General features: G+C 38.6%; 1 protein-coding gene across 1 annotated transcript in view; it reads left to right on the top strand.

Moving 5' to 3' along the window:
• Window positions 1–15,118, top strand: part of DDR2 (discoidin domain receptor tyrosine kinase 2) — a 54,041-nt gene extending 38,923 nt beyond the window's left edge. The window contains exons 10-16 of the mRNA XM_008571928.1: window positions 2,924–3,134; window positions 4,605–4,828; window positions 6,248–6,375; window positions 8,392–8,583; window positions 8,881–9,115; window positions 11,090–11,239; window positions 14,770–15,118. Coding sequence (XP_008570150.1) covers window positions 2,924–3,134; window positions 4,605–4,828; window positions 6,248–6,375; window positions 8,392–8,583; window positions 8,881–9,115; window positions 11,090–11,239; window positions 14,770–14,904 — 1,275 coding nt within the window. The 3' untranslated portion in view covers window positions 14,905–15,118. The remainder of the gene's footprint in view (window positions 1–2,923; window positions 3,135–4,604; window positions 4,829–6,247; window positions 6,376–8,391; window positions 8,584–8,880; window positions 9,116–11,089; window positions 11,240–14,769) is intronic.
• The last annotated feature ends 3,872 nt before the right edge of the window (window positions 15,119–18,990 follow it).

The following is an 18,990-nucleotide window of genomic DNA, read 5'->3' as shown; positions in this document are numbered from 1 at the left end:
CCGGTGCGGGCGCGCCACTGAGGGTTGCGATCCGTTGCCGGGCACAAAAAAAAAAAAAAAAAAAAAAAAAAAAAAAAGGAGTCAGCAAAGAATTAGCTAAGTCCATTTTCTCATTTTTAGAATGCAGACTTTGGAACCTTCCTAGAAAACTCAGACAACTCTTCCTAATATATTAAGTCTCAGTTCAGGCATTTTCCTTGAGGATTCTGATTCACTGGGTTTGGGGTAAAGTATACTCATTTTTTTTTTTTTAAATTAAACAAGTGATTCTGATACATATCCAAGGCTCGGAATCACTCTCCTAATGCCTAGCTAGAATTTCTGATAATCATGTTGAAGTTCTTTTTCTGTTTGCTTGTTTGTTTTTGGTGCATGTGCATGTACAGAACAACATCCAGCTTCATTACCATCCAAACCAAGCTTCTCACAGTTCTATTCCCACTTCTTTATATGCTTGAAGGTTATGATTACATCTCTCCCCTCAGGCTCTTTCTGTCTTGACCAACTGATTTGAATAACTTTTATTATATTTATCTAAAACTTTACAGTCTACAAAGACTTTTTTCTCATGGATAATTTTATTTGAATCTCACCAAGTAATGATGAGATGGGTGTAGTTATATTGAACTATTTTTCTGATGCAAAAATGTGATATGCTCAAAGGTCATGCAGCTATTATCCTCTCTTTTATGCTCTTTCCAATTGTTAATCTTGAAATATTCTGATTTCTTTCTTCCAAAATATAAAAATTCTACCAAAGATGGAATATCCATGACTTTTCTTGGTTTATTGGACCAGATAGCAACTCCCTGGGCATGGCTGCTAAGTGTCTGATTCTCTTGGGGTCTGCTGATGATGACTTTCTTCTACCTTTGGCCATGGACGCCCTCCCTGGTCAGTGAGTTCTTCTTGATAGACATGGATTGTGTGAGGTCATAGAAACTCTTACCTGTGAGCCTTTGAACTTTCCACTGAGGGCAGGGAATAGGAAGGAGAGTACATAGCCTGATTGACCTCTGTCTTTGGGGGTGGGTTCTCAGAGGCAACCAATGCCTGTGTGGAGTATATTCCAGAGGAGGGGAAAGGACACTGTGAGAATGGGCTTGAATCTCCAGAACTCTTTGAATGTAGGACAGGAGAGAGGGGCTCAGATTAGAGAAGTGAGAGGAGTGACCCAGATGAATAGCCTGCCATTCCTTCTGACCCATTCCACTCATTTTCCTGAGATAGTTAAGGTTTATTTTAAGGTTACTAGGCAGGAATATTTTGCAGAAGAGAGGGTCTCCTTGCTGCTTGGAGGGACCTCTACCATCAGTCTAAAAACACTTTACCTAAATTAAAGCTTTCAATCCATAAATAGTGACTGAAGGCTGAGAGGCGGAATCCACAGAGCTCACCCATTAGCATGAATGCATTTCAAGGCATAAATGAGGCCATATCAAAATCTTTCCTCTTCTAGAGTGCTGGAATGCACAGGGTGTCTAGAGGAGGTGTTCCAGGGTGAGGGTTAGCAAAGAGTGGTGGTGGTGGGAGAAGTGGGGGGACTGAAGGTTCATTGGGCAGCTTGAAACTGACATGATGACATGAGTTCTTATGGAACAGTCTCTTAGGACCACATTTTTGTTGAGGGGGGAGGGTCTGTGTTCTCTACTCTGTGAGCTCTTTTTCTCCTTATTTGAGCCAACGTTTACCACACTTCTCTGGGTATTTCTTCTAAGGTCTGTTGGAATATCTTCATGGGCTAAGAGAGGAATGTTGGATTGGAGACTCTCCCGGTAAAAGGGAGAGCAAAAATTTTGCCCTTGAATATTTACCTTGGTCCTTTAAGAAATTCTTTCTACCCCTCTACGACCTGAGTGGGATAACTCAAGGTGCTCTGCAGTGACATTCAGGATTTCTTCCTCAGGATAGAATTTTTGTGAAAAATCTTTAAATACACACAATACAATTCAATAAACATTACTTAATATACCTTTAGACTGTAGCATTTTTGTTTTTTTAAAAAACATTTTTGTAGATACTTTTGATGGTGTCCTCAGTATTCTTTCTTTAAGAGATTCAACCCACATTTATTGAGTACCTACTATGGGCTGGGATCCATGCTTAGTTCTGAGGATTTTACTGCAACAAAGGACCTTTCAGTCCAGTGGATGAAGCAAACACCTAAGTTTCTCCATTGAACACCCAAAGTGTGTTTGTTGGAGTGGAGCATTTACATGCTTAAATTCAAAAAGTCACATACATTCAGATGCTGGCATTTTCCTTTTGATGGAGCAGGCACGTCACATTAGATAAAATCCCACAACAATTAGTTGTTTGGCTCTTCTTCTTCCTGTATTAGGTGCAATTTGCCTTGGTATCTCCAGACACCTAGAACTTTCCTGTCCCATTTTGTAGCCATCTTATTTTTGATTAGTAAAAATGAAAAGTCAGGGGAGTATTATTCTAATCTACAGTGCCAGGGTGACCTATTGATTCATCATGTTACAGCACATTTGTTGAGTTAATGAACATTTTAATTTACGTCTGCACAGAATCAAAGCAATTCAAGGGTTAGTTAGCAAAACCCATTTTTTAATAGGAACATAGAAAACTGTGTAAGATGGAGAAGATCTTTGGCTACTGATAGGTTCTTATAGCATCATGTTAATAATGCTTATAAGTGCTTCAGTGAAAGTTAATGAGTGTTGGCAGCACAGAAATTAGGAGGTCAAATTCCTACTTGAAGAAATGAAGGATTATTCTAAATTTCAACAACACAGGCATTTGTGGAAGCAGACAAATCCCTGCCACTTACAGTGTTTTGGGGGTTTAACAGCAGTAAGGGCTTATTTTTATCTGAGTGGAGGAGCTGGGTTTTGGAAGGGAAGGAAGTGATGACCCCTTGTGCCAGCATGCCCTTCTCCCTGTTCTTCTCTTCCAGGCTTCCCGGAGGATGCTGGATGATGAAATGACAGTCAGCCTTTCTCTGCCAAGCGAGTCCAGCATGTTCAACAATAACCGCTCTTCATCACCAAGTGAACAGGAGTCCAACTCGACTTATGATCGCATTTTTCCGCTTCGCCCTGATTACCAGGAGCCATCCAGGCTGATACGAAAACTCCCAGAATTTGCTCCAGCAGAGGAGGAGTCAGGTGAGGATGAACTAGTGGGCAGGGGATTGAGGGAGAAGGTGTGACAAATATTATGCAGGTATAATACTCTTGCTCCCAGTTACCCAGATCTGTTTTTAGTCTCCTTTACCTACTGAGAAGTCCACATTCTCTTTTTAGATTTGATCTGCAGCTGCTCCTAGCCTAATCTGAGCACCTCTCCTTTGCTACTGAACATAAGATATTTGGAGGGACCTACATGTCAGAACATGAAGAAAAAAATCAAAGGTGTTACTAAGGTGTTAATACCAGAAGAACCTAAACAGCCCAATGAGTCTAATCTCCTCATTTTACATATAAGGAAAGTGAGAATATCCAGATAGTGTACTCATCCAACACCAAACTTCATTAGTAGTAAATTCGGGACTATAATTTCACCTGGAGGAAAAAAAAAAAAAAAAAGAACCTAAAGACATTCTGAAATTCCTGGTTTTGTAGCCGTCTAGATAATTGAGTTATCTAATTTTCCTTGATTTTTTTTTTTGAAAAATTAATCAGAATAACACAAGATTTTATTATGAGTAAATATTTCTTGCCTTTTCTCAATAAAAGCAGTAAAACAGGTAAAATAATGACACAACTCAAATCCCAATGTCTTTTGAAAAGTGCTGTAGAGTGACAACAGAAGGGATGCTGGGGTCATCTCTCTAGCTCAGAGCAGGTTTTTCATAAAGTCATCAACCTAAGAGTGACCCAAGTCAGCAGAAGAGGACTCGTGGTGTTTAGCAGAGAGGAGCTCAGCTTGAGTAGGGTATAGAAGTAAACAGGACTACATAAGAGAGCATAGACTTTTCAAGCAATGAGCCTGAAGGGGTCTTTTCAAAGGAAGGGAGGAAACTAACATCTATCTATTTTATCACTCAATGGATAGAAAACATTGAAGGACACTTGGACTCAGGTAATTTTAGAGACAGCAAAAATAAAGGATATAAGCTAATTTGTTTCCTAGACTGAACCAAAGTAATTTACCTATTTTCTGAAGTCTAAAACATCTCCCCCCTCATATTTTGACTTTTTTTTTAAAGTTAAGATGTATCTTAAACTAGATCCTATAAATTTAATATGAAAGTTTTTAAATCCCTAAACTAGGTTGTTAAATCAATGGCAGTGTCTTAAAATCAAGAAAATATGCCATCAAATCTTCAACCTTTAATACTCCCATCCTGATATAGCATGACCCTTTGCACAGCGTGGCCACACAAGTTCACAAGATTAGCCAACGAAGTTAATGATCCTGTGTCATGAGGAGAATGAGAGATAAAATTGTGGCCTACATTTTGAAGGCTGCAAGAAAGAGTCTCTAGAGGAAGCAAAACCACTCTCCAAGTAAGAATGTCAAAGAGTAGTGTAGGCTGTCATAGAGCATGTTCTAGTCCTCCTGTCAGATTTTTTTCTTTGAAGCGATCTCCAACAATGCCCCTTGGAACGAGACTCATTGCCCCATCTTCCCAGGCTGCAGCGGCATTGTGAAGCCAGTCCAGCCCAGTGGACCTGAGGGAGTGCCCCACTATGCAGAGGCTGACATAGTGAATCTCCAGGGAGTGACAGGAGGCAACACCTACTCCGTGCCTGCTGTAACCATGGACCTGCTCTCAGGAAAAGATGTGGCCGTGGAAGAATTCCCCAGGAAACTCTTAACATTCAAGGAGAAGCTGGGGGAAGGCCAGTTTGGGGAGGTGAGTTGGTCTTTTATGGGTAGGGCCTTTAGTCTTTGGTGACTTGAAGGAAATGGTTGGATAAAAATGGTCAGTTGAACAAGCGTCCCTTCCAAAAGTAGATTCATAATCAAATATCTCCTCCACGTGTCTTTCTGTGCATTGTTCTCTGGAAGACTAACATTGGGTCAATCTCATCTTTGTCAAATAGCTGTGAAGGTCTTGAGACTTCTAATTTCAATACAGGAGTGTTTAAGGCAGACAAGCCACTTGACTTCAGATATCCTGAGAAACATTCAACATTTTCAAAAAAATTTTTAATAGGTTACAGAGGGTGGGACCCACAAGATGTGATCATCTTTCACGAACTCTCCAAGAACACCCTGCTGCTTGATAGCCACTTTGTTTTTTTCTTTTTAATGGAAGTTATACGTAAAATGGTCAAAAACAACCTCGCCCCTGCCTTTGGTCCCAGAATTAGCCACTAGGGAATGAATCACCCACTAAGATAAGGAGGAGTACTCTTCTCAAGTGCCCTCAGACTGATGCATGTTATATTGAACTTTTGCTCTTACATCAGTCACATGAACCTTCTGAGAACTCAAAGTAATATATTTTTTGTTTTTTCCTTTTTGTCTTTTTTTTACTGACCGGTAATGGGATCGCAACCCTCGGTGTTGCACCCACACCACGCTCAGCCAGTGAGCGGGAACCGGTCTCCACATGGGATCCGAACCCTCGGCGGGAGCGCCGCCGCGCTCTCAAGCGGTGCACTCTCCAGTGCGCCACCGGGCCAGCCCTCAAAGTAATATTTAAAGTCATAATAGAAGCTCTTCAACACTGCCATCTAAACTCCAAATACAATACTTGGTTTCATAAGCATGTGTTATTTGTTTTCAGTGTGGGTTGCATGTTCTCCCCTTGGGTAGGTTTGGCTTGGAGGAGGTAGAGGTGCCTGGGCATCTGTTTGTGGTGTTATATGTACTCATTTTGTCCCCTGGGTAGAAAATCCATGCTCATTATACTGGCACTAATACACAGAAGTTACTTATAATGCTAAACTCCATACTAAAGTACTCCCTTAGGAAATGCCTCATGTTTTGTATGATGCAGTAACTGAACTTTCTTAAATCAAATATTTTATAGTGGGCTGTGCTGTAATAGAATACTATATTATGAATTTATTCATTCACTTATTCAGTGTTCTAATCAATGTATATTTCTTTTATAAAGTAGTAACATCATATTAGCTGGGTACTTTACCACTGTTTTTAATTTTATTATTTGAATCAAAGATATGTTACACATATCTTCTTATGGGTCTTCTGATCATTTTGCCTGAGTTGTAAGAGTTAGTTTATCTCCAGGAAATGCCCAGCAAGAGTACTGAGACATCTTCAGGAGAAATGATGATGCTGAGACTAGATGACTTTTGTCTAGGTTCATCTCTGTGAAGTGGATGGGATGGAAAAATTCAAAGACAAAGATTTTGCCTTAGATGTCAGTGCCAACCAGCCTGTCCTAGTGGCTGTGAAAATGCTCCGAGCAGATGCCAACAAGAATGCCAGGTTGGTAGTCTGCATTTAAAATTTAACTTTATTTATTTCATCTTTAGGACTGGGAATACTCTTGAAAACTTCTCAGCAATTTTTTCTTTTGAGATGGGAAGGTCTATGAGCTGTCTCACATTTCCATTATGCTTTACTTTTCTGATGGATTCAGCAGTCCTCATCTTTTTCTCTAACTCTTTCAAACACAAATGTACCTTTTCCATTGTATTTACCACATATTTACTTCCTAAGTCCCTTTGCACAGCACTGTACTTCCAAATATAAACAGCAGTCTAGATGTGTGCTTCTCCCACCATTACACACAGACATACTCCCGAACGTCATTACCTTCTCCTGGCAAACTTTTCCACAATCACACATGTCTTTCTTGCTAAGCCTCTTCCATTCTCCCTTTTTCACATCTCTATTTACTTTCTCATCCCTTTTTTTTTCTCTTTTATGCTCCTTTTCTTCTATGTCCAGCAACCCCCAAAATGAGAAGCTACCTCTACTTGGAAAAGTATCCATGGACCTCAAAGCAAAAGGATCCACAGTCCTTTAACAGTTTTCCAAACTGGCTAATAATCTCTTGGATCCTTTACTATATAATCACAGTTTCCAGCCATACTACGTTGTCTGACGGCCTTTCCATTACAGTAATGGTGAGTTAATCCTCACCCAGAGAGGCATGCTGGTTGAAAGCTGGTTGTGTGTGTCCCAGAGAAATCTGCATACCTGAATAACATGCATCTTCCCATTTGTGTTGTCTTGACTTGTCTCACTGATACTTATAGTAAAAGAAAGTTTATTATTCCTATTCCCTAAATTATTGTAAATTCCAAGAATGGTGGTAGGTTTCATTAAAAGTCTTGCAATTGACAGGATGTGGAATGAAGAAGAGAGAAAGATGAGGGGATAGAACTGCAGAGGTTTTAGAATTTTATCTGAGAATTTAAATCTTAAGGATATTAGTATGAATGAAAAGTGATGTTCCCTGGGTCCCATAGATAGATAGAGCATTCCTCATATTAATCTTAGCACATGATTGAAAGAAAGTGGCACAGAAGAAAAAACCCATAGGCTAGGACAAAGCCTTTAGCCATTATTTTGTTTGGTGAGGTTTACTGTGCCTCTGCCTGTGCCCACTCCCTTTTAATACTGATGGATGGCATAGACTCTGGACCCTCTCAAGCTGTGGAATCACCTAGGTAATAAAAAAAGCAGGTGTTGCATCAAGACTATGTTGATTCCAAGGGTTTTATATTGATATAGTATGACTTCTAGTCCAGGATTCCTAGAAAACTCACTGGTGACTTATTACTGTTCTGCTCCAGTTGTTTTAGAAATATGGGCTAGTGGCCTAATTATTGCTACTTTTTGACTCAAGGGTGGCTGTCACCATGTACCAAATAATGATTAGTTCTTGGCCAAGTGAGTACTCCTTTTGCAGTGACTCCACTTTACCACCATGGACTTTAAACAGGTCTGTTTTGAACAGTCTACTAAATGCATGTTGTCACCAACTACGGTGCATAGTGTACTAAGAAAAGCCAGTATAAGAAAATAATTATCAGATAAGCCAGAGTGTGGTTATTCAGTTTATAAAAAGTTCCTTAACTTCATTAATAGAGTGGTTCCCTGACTTTTAAAAAAGGTAAATACCCTAGTGCATTGCAGATATGATTTTCATTGAAACGTTTCTTTTCGTAGAGTAGTTTGTAGCAGCATATATCTGATTTAGGAAATACTATTCTCTTTCTATGTGGCAGGCATTTTTTAAGATACCAGGGATGTAAATGTGAATAAATAATGGGTCCTGTTCTCAAAAACATTACAGTTAGAATAAGGGTCCATTGTATTCCAGGAGGAGTAGAATGAGACAATTCCAGGTGCCAATTTCTCTGTCCTCTCAATGATTATCTAAAGGGAAACAAGACTTGGTGTAATGGTAGGAATAGACTTTGCTGTGCATTCTTACTCCTCTTGATTCTGACTGGCAACCCTTGGGTTTCTCCATGTCTATGTCTTCCCAAGGAATGATTTTCTTAAGGAGATAAAGATCATGTCTCGGCTCAAGGACCCAAACATCATTCGTCTCTTAGCTGTGTGTATCACTGACGACCCTCTCTGCATGATCACTGAGTACATGGAGAATGGAGATCTCAATCAGTTTCTTTCCCGGCATGAGCCGCCCAATTCTTCTTCTGGCAATGTACTCACGGTCAGGTAAATAACGCAGGTCCTCTGTCTCTTCCCTGTGGTCATGAAAGTAACTTGGGATTTCAAAATGGGGAGTAGTGAACCTTAAAGTTCATTGTTGTTCTGGGATGGTGGGGCAGTTGGTGTATTATTCCAGGGACTAATGGAGCAGCTGCCTTTTGGGGTAATGCAAAGGGATTCATTGAAAATAGAGAAGAGATGTTGAGGTATAAGCCCTGATTTGTATATATCAACTTTAGATTGTGTACCCTTTCGTGGCTTATTTCCATAGGTTACTTTTTTTCTTCTTGTGTATTTCCTCAGTTATAACAACCTGAAGTTTATGGCTACCCAGATTGCCTCTGGCATGAAGTACCTTTCTTCTCTTAATTTTGTCCATCGAGATCTGGCCACAAGAAACTGCTTAGTAGGTAAGAACTACACCATCAAGATAGCTGACTTTGGAATGAGCAGAAACCTGTACAGCGGTGACTACTACCGGATCCAGGGCCGGGCTGTGCTTCCTATCCGCTGGATGTCTTGGGAGAGCATCTTGCTGGTGAGTTCTGGGCATTTTTCAGCCCTACCCTGGCAACTGACAAGTAGGCAGGCACACATGGCAGGAAGGGACAAACCTGAGACAGCAGGAGGCAAACTCAACAGACCTTGATATTTTCTGTGACTTGAGATGATTTTCTTTGTGTAGTAATTATTATTTTTTAACATGCCTATTTCTGTTGAAAAAGCAACATGCTCACTAAAGAAAATTTAGGGAAAAAGTTAAAAATTAGAATAAGGGATTTAGTATAATTTTTTTTCTCTATCCTCTCTATCTGCTGATTGGTCTTAATTAATTTAGGGTATTAAAAACCTTATCATTTAAAGAAATGTATCCACACAAAATATTTTTTATGTTAATTTCATAACATGTTTCTCTTAGTTATTTAGACTGATCTCCACATTTTTATTTAAATAATTGTCACTATTTACTTTTTATTTTAAGTTTGTTCTTTGCTTTATAATTTTTATTTAATTTTTGGTATTGTGCACCATGAATGACTAATTTTTTCCAAATATTTCTCTTGGAGGTGCGTTTTCTGACCATGCATATCTGAGACTTTTATTGTTGATTTTACAATGATTTAGCTGATTTACAGAATTATTAAACTACAAACTTTTACCCCTACAATGCTGTATACATGTCATTTTGTCTTTTGTCTTCTGTAATATTGCAGAAAAAAGCCTGAGGCCAATTTGGTTTTGTTCATTTATAGTTCATATGCTTATTCTCTGCTCTTATTCTTAGAGGATTCATAAATTAATTTTGAAATGAAAAAAATGTATAGTTATTCCCTTTTCCTCACCAAGATAACCACAATTCATGTTTTGGTGTATTTCCTTTGAGAATTTTTTCTTTCTATGAATATAATTTTTCTATGCATGTATTTCTGTGTATTTATATATATATACACACACATCATATATATTTAATATTTATAGTTTGTATTAAATAATTGGGATGATACTATGCCGTACAATTCTCTGTCTTTATTTTCTACTTTACATTTTATCATTGGCCTTTCCCTGTCATTAAATATTTTTTAAAAACATCATTTTAATGGCTGCATAATAATCATTGGATGTATCCTATAGTTTAATAATATCTTTATAATTTGGTATTTAAGTACTTTTCAATTTTCTGCTATTATGAATGATTCTGTGACAAATACCAGTTTACATAAATCCTTATAAAGATTTTTTCATCAGTATATGTGAATCATTACATTTTACCCATTTTTAATATGGTAATTAAGCATTGCTTTCTCTAAAGGTATTGCATCATACTGAAAACAACATGTTAGACTGAGATGCAGAAGACCTTGGCTTAAATCCCATTTTTCCATTACTAATGGTCTTATTTACCAGGGAAATTTGGTAAAACTCTCCTGTCTCATTTTTCTGATCTAAAAATAAGGATATCACAGTGTCATTATCTTTATTGAATAGAAAAAAATGTATAAGTATTTAATGCATGCTAATTACACCCAAATCTCACTGCTGTCACTTGTTAAAGTCTGTCAAGACTGCGACCTACCGCCACCTAGATTCACACAGAAACTTACTCCACTAACTCAAAACAGATTCCTCCCTCTCTAACACGAAAACAATTGACTTCCCATTCTAATTATTCCTTTCCCAGGGGCATTTTCCCAAGGCTACCCTACAACCAAATGGGGCTGACCTTCTAACACTCAGAGAGTTGGAGAGTCAGATAGCTTATGGCTGCATTCCTTTCAGTTCTTGAATCTCATTTCCAAGAGAAACAGAACTAAGCTGTGATCCTGAGGATAAGGGAATGGACTGTCTCTTGACTTCATGTTGTCATTCCTAGATCCTCCATGAATATCTTGGCAATTTCAGCATTCCTTGACTTTGGTTGGGGAAGGGGGATAACTTCAGATAATGCAACTCTAAACTATTCTTGTCATGCATAGGTTATTCTGATTTTCCCTTCTTTTCCTTACTGAAATAGGGCAAATTCACTACAGCAAGTGATGTGTGGGCCTTTGGGGTGACTCTGTGGGAGACTTTCACCTTTTGCCAAGAGCAGCCCTACTCCCAGCTATCAGATGAACAGGTTATCGAGAATACTGGAGAGTTCTTCCGAGACCAGGGGAGGCAGGTAAGAACTGTTGGGGAGGGATGGATGTGAACTTGAGCACTCTTGAAGGAGGGAGAAAGGAAAGTGCTGACTTAGCAGAATAGGCCTGAACTATTGATGGGCTTTCTGGATAATAATCTTTTGTCACTAACCACCCTGATGATGTGAAAAAACAAAGGTCCTCCCCAGGCATCCACACCCTCTGCTTTACCCATGTGTTAACTCATTGAATCTTGGAGAGCTTGAAGGGTCATATCAGGCTCCTCCCCAACTCAATGGAAGCGGGAAATGATTGATCTATTTCTTGATCTAGACTGTGTGATTTGTCTTCTGGTTGAAAAATATAAGTATAAAGGGGAATGAGGGACTTATTAGCATTTGTTAAAAATCTACTTTAGTATAAGAAATGATGGTTTAGACTATTTAGCAATGTTTCTAGACTTGTATGTCAGAAATGGGCAGGTCCATCCTGGACTTGCTGCTCCTGGAAGGTATCTCTAAGCCTAGTTAAGGTGGTCTCTCAGGACTCAGGGAAAGCTGGGTTCCCAAGCTCACAAGGAATCCCAGTTCCTGTCAAGATACCCAAGCTTTCTTTGGGTGGCTCAATTTTTAACATTCCTGTGAGGTCTAGTATTTAAAGCTCACTAGTAACTAGAGCACTGCACCTTCCCAAAGTGGCCTGGCTGCAGCACACCCTGGAATTATGGCATCTCCAGCAGTTGGTAAAGGCTCTTGCAGAAATAAAAAGTGCATCCTCTGTGGCTTAAATAGATCCTAGCAAGCAAAAGATAAGGAATGACAAGAGATAACACACTATCGAGAGTGAAAATAAGAGAGGGGTCCCGGAATTTAATTTTGTCTTGATACTCTGTTGATGTTTTGGTAGCAAGAGGGCTAAATTATCTATCTACCTTGGTTATGAGGCAGTTGCCTTTTTACTATAGCATGTGTGCATGAGATGAATGGACCAAGGAAAAATGTTTGTTTTTTCCTCCTGGACTAAGCCACCACAATGACCCATTGGAAGACACATGACCAGTCGAAGGTGGTGTGTTCAATTAGAAAATGTAATCTTCATCATCATAATGTTCCTTATTTGAGTATATTCTAAAATTATAGGCAAAGGTAGAAATATTGTAAGCCTTTTAGTCTCCCTCAACTTATTATTCAGTGACTGAAATTCTATGGGAATTTTTTTTTTTTGACACGAGGCAAAATTGTACCACCAGTCAACAAAAGCAAGGCATGCCCTCCCACCCACTTCAAGTCCATTGTCTGCTTTGCATAAATGTATTCTTGATAATGTATAGCTTTTTCACTTAGCACTAAAAAGTTACATATTAATTATTTCAGTGTTATGTTACTCAATTTCACAAAAAAATACTATTTTATCATTTGATGGAAGTTTTAATTTTAATAATTTCTAGGATTTTAGTTTTCTTATGTATTTTTAAATAATCAGTTTAAAGGGGTTCACCATTTCTACCTTCACTAGGTTCTAGTGGTGCAGCAAATATACTTTTTGACCAATTACCAAATGGTGAGTTGTAAAGACACATATTTGCCTGAAGGCAAGGCTATAGCCAAATCATACCGTTATATGCTGAGTAAACTTCTCACATAAGTGTAAATTTCTGATAACAATTCACTAAATTTAATGTATCAACTTATTAAACATACTTTATTAATTTTATATTTTATTACATTTTACATTTAAATTTAATTACTATTAAATTTATTTTCTGAATTTCAGTATTCAAATTTTAAAAGTTAGATTGCAGGGATAGTAACTTCTCAACATTATCAATTGCTAGATGGATTCTGTAGTCTTTAGATTACACATGTGTGATCTAATTCATTTCAAATGGCACAGCTAACTTATTGAACATAGAAAATATAATACAGAGGAAAAATTTTAATAGCATAAATTCTAAAGGAATTTTATACTTAGGATTCAAAGCTTAGACAAATCTGTTTTTGTTTTGTTTTGTTTTTTAGCTTAGGCAAATCTTAAATCCTTTGTCTTCAATTGAAAGTGCTTGGAAGTCTATAGCAATAATTTCAATAATTTAAAAATGTATTTGACATTTTTGCTTTCAATTTGTCTTCACAAGATGCGAAGAATTCCCAGATAGCACTTTTCTTGAAAGCTTATGGTCCAAATGGAATTAAATAAGCAAAAATTAAATACAGTTTTAAAAGTTTATTTTGTTTAATGTTATGAAAGGTAACAAAATTCTACATATGAAATATGAATTATTATGAAATATAACTTCAATTATTTGTCGAGTTTGTAAGATTTTGAAAAGGGAAACCTTAATCATTCAAGTTATTTATTATTTCAATTTTATTGATATCTGTTGGCTCAAAGTGGATATAATATTTTTTCTAAATTTATCTAGTGAACATCCTAGAGTTTTACATTCACCAGTAATTGTGAGAGTGTCTGTTATCCTGTACCCTTATTTATATTGACAATATTTCATTTTAAAATCTTGGTATTTTACAACCATAGTCATTTGTAACATACTGAGCTAAGGCTTGCCAGATATCATTAGATATTCCAATAGAAGTCACAGATATTTGCCTTTTTACTTGTGAATTAAGAGTTGATGGGCAGAGGAAATAAGCAGACTCTGGGTAAAGCCCAGCTCCTATGATGCACGATATAGGCTGGCATTGGTGTGGGAAAAAGCAGGGTAGGGGGAAGTGGTTAATGACTAACCAGCTGCAGATGTTGGACTCCACAAAGGCAATGGATGGTTCCATTGTTCAAAGAGCATGGGGAACTTAGGTATAATTCAATAATACGTCAATATACCAGGGTATTCGAAAACATAGGTGAGGAGATGACAGCAATAGATTATAGGCAGCAGAAGATGACCTGGGAGTCAACAGAATGGCATCTTGCTCATGGAAAATAGCCAGAAACTGGTGATTTGGGAGTAGAACCCTAGGGTAGAATTCAGGGCAGGGTTATAGACAAGGTAAATGCACAGATACCGGTGTATGCTATAAAGCAGAAGTCCAATCTCCTTTAGATGGGGCCAATAAAGGGGAGTGGGTACACAGAGACCACTATGGCTAGGAACTACATGGACACATCTTGCATCCCAGTTCCTGCACCTGGCTAAGATTTTATTCCTGTCGAGGAGCTCAGGCTACTAATTTCCATTTTGCCTCTGTTGTGATTGGCCCAGAAAAGATAAATCTTAACGTGGATGGGCCATAAACAGACGAGTTGATGTGTTTTTGCTTCAGTTTCATCCTTTGCATGAAGGTAAGGACCGCAGAATAGCCCATTAGGAAACCTGATCTGGAGAACTGGAGAAGACAAAGAAAATAGGAATGGGGCTAATCTGATTTAGAACTCTTATGAGTAGGAACATTAGACACCACACCCATTTCAGTTGTCAAGTTCAGGAAAGTGGGGAGGAGGCAAATCAAATCATGATGCAAAGACCCTTCCTTTTTCTCCCTCTTTTTAATATCTCTCTCCCCCCACCTTCTCTCTCTCTCTTTTTTTTTTTGGTTTATTTTTGTTTCCAAAGACTTACCTCCCTCAGCCAGCCATTTGCCCTGACTCTGTGTATAAGCTGATGCTCAGCTGCTGGAGAAGAGATACCAAGCACCGTCCCTCGTTCCAGGAAATCCACCTTCTGCTCCTTCAACAAGGGGATGAATGATGCCGTCAATGCCTGGCAACATTCCAGCGGCTGAGGTCCTCCCACAAGACCCACCACTCACCCATGCCTAAGCCACTCCATCTGGACATTTAATGGACCTGAGAAACAGAGGCTTGGTTGCTTTGCTTTTTCTCTGTCCCTTACCTTCCTCCACTCCACTCCCTACCCGACCCATATATACTTTTTTTTTTTTTACATTAAAGAACTAAAAAAGAAAAAAAAAAAAGCCTTGGGCAGATATAATCTAGTAAAAGAAATCTTGATATATTAAAGTGTTGGATAACAAGGGCTAGAAAATTCAGTTAATTTATAAAGGTTAAATATGCTTGTGTTTATAAATGTGCAGATTCTACAATATTTTTCCATGTCACTTTTTAAGCAACATCTTCAGAAAGAAAAACTTGAAGAATACTAATGTCTTGGGAGACATGAGATTAAGCTTAGGGTAAACACTTGGTAGATGTGGAGAATCTGAGGACTTGGTATTCAGCAATTAATCATAGATGGCTTTCTAATTTGGCCTCTGGATATGTCCCACTCTCTGTATTTCCCCCACCTGTCAAAGTGGATGAAACATTCTTGAAAATCCCAAGCTTCTTGGAATGAGTGTTTTGTTCATTCATGGACAGGGGTCAGGGTTAGAGACGATATATGAAACAAAGGGGGTGTGGATAGGAAAGAATGTCTACTGCAAGGCTGCATGAAGGTGAAGAGTCATTTATCAACAACAACAACAATAATAAGTAATTAAAGAACCTAATGCATGGAAGGATTCTTAAATAGATAATGGTTATAGGAAAGGAGGTTTACAGAGGACAGGGAACAGGTGTGTTATTCATCATTCATTTGTGATTTCTGCAGAGGGTCCTCTTATTTGTCTTGTTAGCTCATTTTAATGTGTGTGTTTTAGTTAGAGCCTGATTTTTTAAATCAGTAAAGACTGGTGTTTTGATATCTTGATGGTAGGCCCTTGGGTTCATCTCGTCCAAATCTTACAGTTCTTTCAATGGATGAAGACTATGTAATTTGTGGGCTGTGGGCTGAATTTCTTAAGCATAACTACCTAAAGGCCACATATAACAGGGAATAGATCTGTGCCTAGTGTCCCCAAAATGTTGACCTAGGACCAATGAGGGGAAGTTACAGGTATACTGATTTCCACTCCTTATTAGGGGAAACATAACAGTCAGAACACACTAGGGTGAGTGGGCTGTCTCCAGAGGTGGAGGGTCCTTTGTCTCTGAAGAGACTCAGCTATAGGCCGGAGAGCTATGTAAGTAAGATGGAGGTTTTCAAACACAAGATAGATGGTTGTGTTGGACGATATTTAATATCCTTCCACCCCCCAGCGTCCTTGATTCCAGAGAGGCACGGGATAGGCATCCTCCGCTACTGCTTAGTATATACTCTGTTGCCTCCCAGATAGTGTGACCAGCAGAAAAGAAAGCACAAGGCTCTGGTTACAGAATTCATGGAAACTGATACACTGTCAAGGACGAGTCCCCTCAGAGCAGGTGCTGAGCATTCATACTCCACAAATCCTCAGATTCAGTGGGAAGCTAAAAAAGGGAACCCTTAATTCCCATTGAGGAGGAACAAGAAAAGATTACAGAATAATCTTCTCAAGCTGAAGAAATGGCCTTGACCCTTTGAGTCTGCTTCTGTTGCCTTCACCAGTCTACATTCTACATAGTCTCTCAGGAACTTGAGTGTTTCCCCTGTTCAGCATTCAGCATTGCTACGGGCCACAGCATAAGCATATATTCCAAGTCTCCAAGATTCATTTTGCATCTCATCTCTTGACCCTAGCAAATGCCTTTCCCCATAGTTGTCCTATGACTCTAGGCTTTAGTCTCTCCTAGAACTAACTTTGGAGAAATCATTGGTTTGAGAGTCAGAAGAGTATTGGTTTAGGAGCTTTGATTCTCTTTGCTTGGGCAAATCACTTTGTCTCTCTGAATTTCGTTTCCTTATCTGTACAGTGAGGTTATTAGAATAGGTGGTCTTCAAGTCTCTTCCGGTTTTGATATGGCTGGTACTCTCTGGATAATTGGATCTGTAAGTGATGTGGATTTAGTAATCTGGTCATTTCCTACTCTGAAAATTGTGGTCAGCAAAAGAGATCATGGGAGAAGTCACTGTAATAGATAATAGTAACACCTGCCATTTTCACAGTGCTTTAAGGTTTACCAGGTATTTCTACACACATTGTCTCATTTGATATGTGTGGGGCCAGACATGTTCTCATATACCTTGGGACCTGCCACACTTTGCTTTCAAGATAAGTGTTAACCTCATTAGAATGAAAGGGACTTGAAATCAGGAGTGCAGCCTATTCTCCTTTATCCACACGCCTCAGGTAGGGCTACATCCAGACTATGCCGTGTCTTCTCATGTAGCAAGAGAAAATAATATTATTTCCCCTTCCTCTGCATAATATCTTTCCACTCATTTCTTTTTATGATTATTTCCCACTTCACTATTCTATCATCCCATATTTTAAAAAATGATGTTTGAAATGAACATATTATGTCTTGATTTTCCTGGCCTAGAGTCATAGAAGTAATCTGTTTCAGGTGGCTGCCAAACATGTATTGACAGGTACATCCTTTTCTGGGATGAGGAAAGCTTCATTTTCTGGCACTCAGACCTCTGTATTACAGACACAGGTTTAACTTCTAACCTAGTCATACCTATACAATTTAGTCACACACATCTCAGCAACCTAACAAAATACATGGTGAAAGCTTAGCATGTAGAATTTAAAAGTAGCTCATATTTAAATTGCAAGAATAAAGCTCGGACGTATTTGCAAAGAGAAATAAGAAAAATAATGAGAAACTGTGGGACCTTGTTACCTTTGCAGTAAGTTATTCTCTTCATGATATTTGTGAAGTATTTTATGTTCAGATTCTGTTTTGGAATAGTCAGATCTAAATCTATACTTTTGCTGGTTAATGTGCTGATAGCTAGCTCTATATCTTGATGTGCTGTCCAGACACATATGAGATCAGAAAAGATCTGGAGTGGAAAGAGACACCCAAGGGAAACTGTGGTTTTATTGCTGTGGGAAGATCACTCGTGAGTGTACAAGACTGTATAACAAAGAGGGCTGTATGCAAGTGGGTTTTTTAAAAAAAGGCTACATGAATGTGCTATAACTGAATGGGCAGGAGGGTGAGGGCTAGAAAGGAGGCTACATAAACAGAGGCCATGGAGAGTGCACAGAAAGACAAGGGAATGGTTAGGACAAGCAAGGTAGATATGGGTAGCTGGAGCTGTTGGAAATCCATTCTGAAGCAAAAAAGCAAATCTCTCTGAAGAGAGATCTGAGAGAGGATAGAAAAAGTAAGTGTCTTGAAGATAAAAGATAAATATAAGTATGGTTGGAGAAAGAAGAAACTCTGGATGACAGAGATTGTAAAAATATTTATTAAAAACCGAAAAGTCAGGTGCAGTGTGTGAAATGGAAGGGACTTTTTCAGAGTTTTAAGGAAGGGGAAGTCCTTTGTGGAAAAGATATAAGCAACCATTAGGAAATGACCTTTTTATTTTAGGGGGGGTGGGTGAGGAAGACAGTTTGAGCACCTGTGGATTCTAGACCACTTTAAGTGCTGGTGAGAAGAAATGAACTCTTTTCCTGAACTGGACTTGGTTTTCTAAGTGCTGCTTTGGAAATGAAGACCTAAAGATGATGGTTCATGAATCTTTTTGTTTCCTTCTCTTGCCTCTGTTGGTGGAATGCATTGTCAATAATGCTCATCACTGCTATGCCCAGAATGGCCACAGACAAACACTGAAGCAGTAGGCATAAGTTACTCAAGACTAAATCTCGCCTGATATCCACACAAACATGTATAGGCCATGTTGGAAACGTGTTTTTCTAGCCCCATGATGTGGGGCTAAGCCATATGTTTTAAGTCAAGTAGAACAGAAGAGGGAGAGTATCAGAAAGAAGGAAAGAAATGAAGATGTTTCAAGGAAATATACTAAAACATAGTAGCTTCTGTTTTGGGCAAAATTACAAAAAAATTAAGAAAATTACAGTATATGGCTATTAAGTCTTTGATCGTGAGTTGGATTTAC

This window comes from Galeopterus variegatus, unplaced genomic scaffold (assembly GCF_000696425.1).
Source record: "Galeopterus variegatus unplaced genomic scaffold, G_variegatus-3.0.2 Scaffold734, whole genome shotgun sequence".
NCBI classification, from domain to species: Eukaryota; Metazoa; Chordata; class Mammalia; order Dermoptera; family Cynocephalidae; genus Galeopterus; species Galeopterus variegatus.
Note: the sequence above shows the minus strand (reverse complement) of the source record. Positions and strands in the feature narration are given on the sequence as shown.